The sequence below is a fragment of the Aethina tumida genome, chromosome 5 (genome assembly GCF_024364675.1).
Source record: "Aethina tumida isolate Nest 87 chromosome 5, icAetTumi1.1, whole genome shotgun sequence".
NCBI classification, from domain to species: domain Eukaryota; kingdom Metazoa; phylum Arthropoda; class Insecta; order Coleoptera; family Nitidulidae; genus Aethina; species Aethina tumida.
Window position 1 is genome coordinate 12,597,948 of NC_065439.1, and position 8,208 is coordinate 12,606,155.

Below are 8,208 nucleotides of genomic sequence, written 5' to 3' on the forward strand. Positions count from 1 at the left end.
TTTAATTTTTAGCGTTTTTAAGAATAGCCATAGACATAAACCTTTAAGCAGAAATGTTTTCACAATTCTAAATTATTACTATTTGTAAGTTCACTAATTGACTCTAGGTAACTGAAATGCGGCATTTGCACATTTTTAGAATGTACTGTAGCATCTAATTTTATCATTCAAACGAAAATCGTAGGCGCGAAAATTCGCAGGACTTGACACTGAATAAATTTAGACGCAGACCACAAAATGTATTACGCACGCCGCACTTCAATCAAACGAAATCTTACAAGTTGATAAATTTATTTTGAAACATTTTTAAAGCCGTTTAAAATTCGAAAAATTTAAAAAATTTTGAGTTACGTGCTGTACGGGTTGTCTAACAAGAAGTTAAGCGTAGGGGATGTAGCTCAGTGGTAGAGCGTTCGCTTTGCATGTGAAAGGCCCCGGGTTCGATCCCCGGCATCTCCACAACTTTTTTCATATTTTCATTCGTTATTTTACGTTGCACTTTTAAACTAAAGTCTTTGTAATGAAATAATTCGACATGACAAAATTATAACATATATACGATTTTTTAGTTGAACTTAACCTCAAAATGTGCGAAATTACTAGAAATAATTTTCAAGAGAAACTTCCAGAAATCAAAGCGGCAATCGACGACGCAAAATTTATCGCAATTGACTTAGAATTCAGCGCCCTGACACCGTTAAAAAACGAACGATACAGGTAACATAACCTCAAATAGACCTAAAACAATCAACGACAACAGTTTAATCGTTTCAGGCTTTTTGACACGCCGGCAGAACGTTACGCAAAGTTAAAACGCAACATCGAACAAGTAATTCCACTACAAATCGGCCTGACAACTTTCGACTTCGATCCCAAAACTTTTAAATATGTGGGCACTGTTTACACATTTATTGTCCAACCTGCCGCCTTCCCCGGCCTTTCCACTAGTTATTACTTTCAAACTGAGTCGATACATTTCCTGACACTTTTCGGTTTCGATTTTAACAAGGTACGTTCAAATTTATTTAATAACGATCGTTTAATTTAGTTGGTGATTTAATTTTAGTTCGCCTTTGAATCGATACCGTATCTCAGAAAAGATCAAGTCGCAGATCTGCAAAGGAAAATTTCCGAAGACGAAATCGTCGACTGCTTTAATTTTAGACATCACATAGAAGATTTATTTAAAAATGAACTTGACACTGTGGATGTGTGGTATGAAAAAGCAAGAAATGGGGAGAGCCTATCCTTACCCACAATTTTTCAAAGGTACCAAGGAAAACAAGACATAATATATTTTTTACAAAAAAATCTACGTACCAAATACGCAAATCTGTGGACGAAGACCGATAGTAACGAATTTAAAGTCTTCAAAATGCCACCAGAAGAGTACTATAAGCGGGAAGCGCGTAATCATTTAGAAAACGAATTATTAGACAACCTGACTGGTTTCACTGAAGTGTTTGAATGCCTTGTTCAAGCCAAAAAGCCAATAGTGGGCCACAATTGCCTGAACGACCTAATGTTACTCATAACCAGCTTCCACTGTGAACTGCCTAACAAATACAAAGACTTTAAAATCATGTGCAATGATTTATTTCCCATAATTTTCGACACAAAACACATCTCGTACAATTTACTTAAGTGTGCACCGGGAGTCAGCAAATTTGATAACAGCCTGAGCACCTTGTACAAATTTTTCAACAGCAATGTGGCTGATAAACTTGCCCTAAACGCCCCCAAAATCACTTTCATTAGTGATTGCGAGGGTAACTATCACAATGCTGGTTGGGATTCGTTCTGTTCCGGGTATATCTTTATTAGGATGGCCTACTTGAACGTCTACAAACAATATCCAAAGACAAAGAAGTTTGTTCACTCCGAATTATTGGGTGGACTGATCGAGTACAAAAACAGCATTAATCTCATCAGGGGGCCAATTAATAGTATTGTAAGTATTGTGGTTCGTTGTGGTAATTTGTAATAATTTTGAACGATTTAGAAATTGGACGGAGAGGACCCCAGAAGTAGGCGACCACCGTTACTGATTGTTGAATCCACGAGGAAACCAATCAATATTTCACAAGTAAGTAATTTTTATTAGTTTTTCATTGTTTTCGAAAACTTCAAACGAAATTAATTTGTTCAAGTTGTAACTTCGAGTGAGGCAAATTAATTTGCCCACTCAAGAACTCAGTTTTTATGATAAAAAACAAACAAAAATATTTTTGAATTCGTCTAGGAGGTGACTAATAATAGAGGATTTATTGGATTTTATTCCAGCGTTTGACATAATAAAACATATGCGGATTTTTCGCCGCGAAATATGTTTACAAACTCTTAATTTTAAAATAATTTTATGGTCGGATTAAACTATTAATATTTTACTTCTTTTGCACGTGGAGACGTTCCAGACCGTTTTATTATAATAAATTGTTTTCGCGGTTTCCTAATTGTTATCTTTTCTTTGATGGAACGAATATAAAACAGTGCATTTTCAACACAAAACATTGTTATTATTGCGGGCGTTAAATTGTTTGTGTACGTTTAACGCAAAGCGAACCGTATTTCAAAACGAAATTGACAATAAAATTGTTAAAATTATCTGCTGCCCAGCCAATTTATTTTATTGATCAATAAAACCTGAATCACTACTTCCAGATTTACCGAAAAATCTGCAAACGATTATTTTCGTGTCCAAAACCAATTACAATTGCTGATAAAATTAACGTGGAGCAGTTTGCGGTTCACATGTGGTCCGAAAAATTCCCGCTTATTTATAGTTACTAATAACGTTGCAATCGTTGATATTATCATTTTACGCAAACGCACCGAAATTTATGCGTTGTTTACATCATATCCTATTTAATTACTTTCCTGTGAGTCTTGTTTGAGTTCCTATTTCCTGTCGATGTGCTGTTTTATTTATAGATATTTTAAATTGACCATTATGACCATTACGATTCAAATTATTATATAACATAAAAATGTATTTGTTGTTTAATGTTTTTTTTTTCAGGTGGCTTCCATGTTGGGCAACATTGGGTATGTGGAAATCAAGAAGATCCCCCTGAAAAACAACCAGGCGTTAGTCGCGGTGGACAATTATGGAAAGTAGGTGGAGTTTTGTTTTTCGCGAATTAAATCGGCCATTAAAAAACGGTCCGGGATTTCATCATTCCTGCAACTAATGATATTTGGCAGTCGCCCGTTTTTACGAATACAGTGTCTCAATTGTCCGGTCGCGAAAACCCACCCGAAGATAATCCACTAAATCACGTTCGTTTTGATTGTTCCTTTAAAAAATTACTTTTTTATTGTTGCCAAATTTGAAAAGGAGTTATTACGGCGTTTTACCTTGATGAGGTCGTGCAAATGTCGCTATTCAAAAATAGTTTTTGATGCTGAAAATGTTTGAAACTTTTCAGATTCAGCCTTGGCAATTTTTACGTGTCTCCGAGCTTTTCCATTTGTTTTTCTACTAACAAGTTTATTGTAAACTTCGCTGTTAGATAAGCGTTAATGTAATTTAATACAATTATTGCAACTTGAACATTTTTCAAGTATCTCACTCGAAATATAAAGAATATAATACATGGAGACCATTAATAATTTGAGTATACAACATTTTGAATTAAAATGAAACTGACATTTTTCTTAAATTAATTGAAATAAGACCTTAAAATCTTTCTTTTTTCAGATAATAAACTCATTTAACAAACAACTTGATGTGATAATTCATTATAAGTTTTCTAAGCATTTCACTCGAAATGTAAAGAAAACTTTCACACGTATATGAGTTTTTTCTTTTGGTTTCATCATGAAGGCCATTAATAACTTTAGTATACAACGTTTTAAATTTAATTCAAAAACATTTTTCTTAAATAATTTGAAATGAAACTTTAAAAACTTTCCTTTTCCACATAATATTGGAATTTAGTAAAATCATTTAACTGCTGCTTGGTGTCTCACTCGAAATATAAAGAATATAAGACTCACACGTTTAAGAGTTTTTTCTTTTGAGCTTCATCATGAAGACATTAATAATTTTAGTAATCAATGTTTTAAATTTAATTGAAAGAAATTATTCTTAAAATAATTGAGATAAGACTTTAAAAACTTTCTTTTTTCCAGATAATGAAATTTAGAGGAAAGTATAAAGAACATCAATCAAACTTTCACACATCTATCAGTTTTTCTTTTGACTTACATCATGGAGACTATTAATAATTTTAGTATTTAACGTTTTGAATCTACTTGAAGAAAAACTTATAATGAATTGTCACAAATCATTTTAATAAATTACACTGTTATCTGGAAAAAGAAAATTTTTAAAGCCTTATTTCAATAAATTTAAGAAATATTTTTTTCAAGTAGTTAGTATCTCACTCGGAATATAAAGACTATAAAATACATCTTTAAGCTTTTTATTTTTAGGATACAGGCCAACAACAATTTTAATATCCAATATTTTGAATATATAACATTTAAAACACTTATTTTAGATATAACTGAAATTTATAAAAATTATTTAACAGACTATTTGATATGATAATTCTTAATATTATTTCAAGTACGTCACGTGTAATTAATTACAATCAACATCTTATTTAAAACAATTATGAACTAACTAAGTATTTAATGTTTTTAAAACAGGGTTTTTTAGTTACCAGTAAAAATTCTTTAAAACTATTTGAATTATCTATTCTGAAACATAAAGAATATAAAACTTTTAGTTTTCTGTAATAATTTTAGTATTCAATATTTTTAATTTACTGATAATAAATTTATTTTAGATGTAACCGAAATGTATTAAAATCATTTAACAGACAATTCTAAAAATTATTTCAAGTACGTTTTTTTATTTTATTAAAAAATCTAAGAACAATTTTTCAGTTTACTTATTTTTTTCTAAATTTACTGAGATAAAACTTTAAAAACCATCTATTAGATAAAAATTAATGAAATTTATTAAAATCCTTAATTTATTAAACATGATAATTAATTACAATCAACATCTTATTTAAAACAAAATATTAGGAACTAATTAAGTATTTAATGTCATTAAAATAGGGTTTTTAGGTACTTGTGAAAATTCTTTAAAACTATTTGAATTATCTTATCAGAAACATAAAGAATACAAAACTTTTAGTTTTCAGGAATAATTTTAGTATTCAATATTTTTAATTTACTGATTAAATTTAAAAAAAAAACACTTATTTTAGATATAACTAAAATTTATAAAAATCATTTAACAAACTATTTGGTATAATAATTCATAAAATTATATTAAATCTTTTTTGTATTTTATTAAAAAATCTAAGAACAATTTTTCAGTTTAGATATTTGAATTTTTTTCTATATTTACTGAGATAAAACTTTAAAAACTATTTATTAGATAAAAATTAATGAATTTTATTAAAATCTTTTAACAAACCATTCAACATGATAATTAATTACAATCAACAGCGTATTTAAAACAAAATATTAAGAATTAATGAAGTATTTAATGTTTTTAAAACAGGGTTTTTTAGGTACCAGTGAAAATTCTTTAAAATTATTTGAATATCTCATCTGAAACATGAAAAAATACAAAACTTTTTGTCATTTTTTAGCAACAATTTTAGTAGTAGTAGTATTTTAGTTTTACTGATATAAAATTTAAAAAAATAACACTGAACTGAAATCATTTAACAGACAATTCTAAAAGTTATTTCAAGAACGTTTTTTTGTATTTCATTAAAAAATTTAAGAACAATCTTTCAGCTTACTTGAATTTTTTTTCTAAATTTACTGAGTTAAAACATTAAACTATTTATTGGATAAAAATTAACGAAATTTATCAAAATCATTTAACAAACCATTAAAAATGATAATTAATTACAGTCAACATATTATTTAAATCATAATAAAAAAATCATAATAAAAAGAACAATTTTATCATTCAAAGTTTTCATTCAACTTCAAAGAGATTTTTCCTCAATTTATAAATTAATACGACTTTGAAAAATAGCATTTTGTTAGATAATAGTTAATGAAATGTATTAAAATCAGTCAACAAACTGTTTGATAGGATAATTTTTTAAAACTGTTTCAGATATCTCATTCGAAACATAAAGAATAGACACGAATATTTTTCATAATTGTATATGAAAGTATATTTTTAAGTATCGTAAATTCAGCTAGTCGTAAGTGTTTTTGGCACAGAAACGTAAACTTCCTAAAAGGCACAATTAAATAATATTATATGAAAATAGTTTTCGCACTGAATTATACAATCCGTGTACTTTTTGATAAAATAGTAAACATGCTGTGACTTATCACGGTATTTCTGGATATATATTTATAACGTACGAGAAAAAAACAAGGTTGTCCTTATGACCAAACTGTTTTAAAACGCACGCGAGACTAATCGACTTTCGTTATTGAAAGATTTCTTTTAGAAAATATTGATATGGTGCGAAATGTGATTAATTACTGTTTAAGGAGGCAGTGATAAAAATAAATAGTTTATACCATTTCCCTATTAATAGGAACGCTAAGAAAAATAATTCCGCGTTGATGACTTAATGTTAGATTTAATGTAAATAATTTAAAGTCTATTTAAATATACATGTTTCGGTGAATTGGTTTTCCACGTAGTCCAACACAATTTCAAGATCTCAACCAGTTAGGTGTGTAGCTATTTTTAGACGACGAAAAACTCTTGTGTTTTTGTAGTGATCCCACCGGAATCACTTTCGTTAAATCACTTGGCCGTGCTGGTCGAGTTAAATAAACGTGTTACATCGTGTTTGGCGTTCCATTCGTAACCTTACATCAACCGATACGTCCAAACTTAACCTGGGACTTGGCGCGTCTATTATTAATACCCAAATAATAATAGACCGCATGCATGATGACTTTGAGGCGCATTTTTAGTTATATAAAGAAATTTGGCAGTGACCGGCCGGTTATTAATTAAAAACAGGTGCCGGATTCAATTAAAAATAAACCGGAACGGTGCGCGAAAAACAATTTCTGTTCAAGGTACTCGACCAAAATAAGATCCAAAAAAAAAACGTATTCCGAGACAATGAAGACGGACCGGCGGAAAAGCTGACTTTTGCATGACCTCAACAACTCATTTCTGTTTATACATAATGATCATTTTCCTTTTTCCTAATTTGCAAATGGTGTTTCTGCCCCCTTTATTGGCCATCTAAACATTAACACGTTTAAAAACACACAAATAAAAGGCAGCAACATCATTAAGACCGAATTATATTCAAGCAAAGATGTAATGTAAATGTGCGGCGATTTAATGGCAAATTTATTGATGTTTCAGTGCCAGGAGGATTTTAGAGTCGTTTCGTGCGAACGATCATTTCAAAATACGACAGTACAACGTGTTCAAACATTCGCCAGTGATCAGAGTGGTCGTGGTGTAAGTATTGAAAAATTGACCTAAAGTATTTTATTTGATTTAAATGTGGACAGGTGTTTTATGCGATTGTTTGTTTGTTGCAGAGGCGGTATCGTAATTTCTGGTGCAATAATCGTCTGGCTCATACATTCCTATCAATAAAAAATGATATTGCAACAAAATAAAGTATTTTTTGTATATTAATAAAGAGTTTCAAATCGTTTTTGTGTTTGTAAACTATTGCTATACTCTAGTGGACCACATGGCCTGCTCAATCTAACCAATTTCCTGGGAGATCACTCATTCTCATGACTGGTTCCTTAACCATTTACTGATGTATACTACCAAACATATGGAATCACCTAGTATTCACAAGAAAGAATTGTTTTTCATGGAAAAAAAGTAGTTAAAATTAAAAGTCAATGTTTTTTTGATAAAAAAATGTAAATGCATGGTTAGATTTGTTCCTCCATTGTCAATTTTAATGTTCCCATGTATAGTGTTATAGTAGTGACGTGAATTTACTTATTTTCGCAAATTTTATTTAAACTGAGTTGTGCTGGGGTTATCAGAAGTCCAAGGGGGAAGAATTATTTCTCTATCAGAACAAGGCATGTCGCAGTGGGAAACTGCAGAAACGGTAGGGGTTACAGAGGGCGTAGTTTCGAAAACCTATTCAAGGTTTCTGGAGTTGGAAACCCTAAAAAGTAGGCCCAGGAGAAGTCGTTGAAGAGCCACCCAAAAGGTAAGGACCGTTTCGTAGCTCACATAGCAAAAAGAAGGATTCCACAATTATCAATGCA

At 30.2% G+C, this 8,208-nt stretch overlaps 1 protein-coding gene and 1 non-coding gene across 2 annotated transcripts; both read left to right on the forward strand.

The window, feature by feature from the left end:
• The first annotated feature begins 387 nt into the window (after positions 1-387).
• Positions 388-459, forward strand: Trnaa-ugc (transfer RNA alanine (anticodon UGC)). Its single transcript has one exon. It is a non-coding gene; the product is annotated as a tRNA-Ala (tRNA).
• Positions 460-519: 60 nt separating this feature from the next.
• On the forward strand, positions 520-7,628 carry LOC109598311 (pre-piRNA 3'-exonuclease trimmer-like). Its single transcript, XM_020014194.2, has 7 exons — positions 520-717; positions 775-1,009; positions 1,067-1,951; positions 2,003-2,086; positions 3,020-3,114; positions 7,328-7,426; positions 7,510-7,628. The coding sequence occupies exons 1-7, from the start codon at positions 587-589 to the stop codon at positions 7,565-7,567; spliced, it is 1,587 nt and encodes a 528-aa protein (XP_019869753.2). The 5' UTR covers positions 520-586; the 3' UTR covers positions 7,568-7,628.
• The last annotated feature ends 580 nt before the right edge of the window (positions 7,629-8,208 follow it).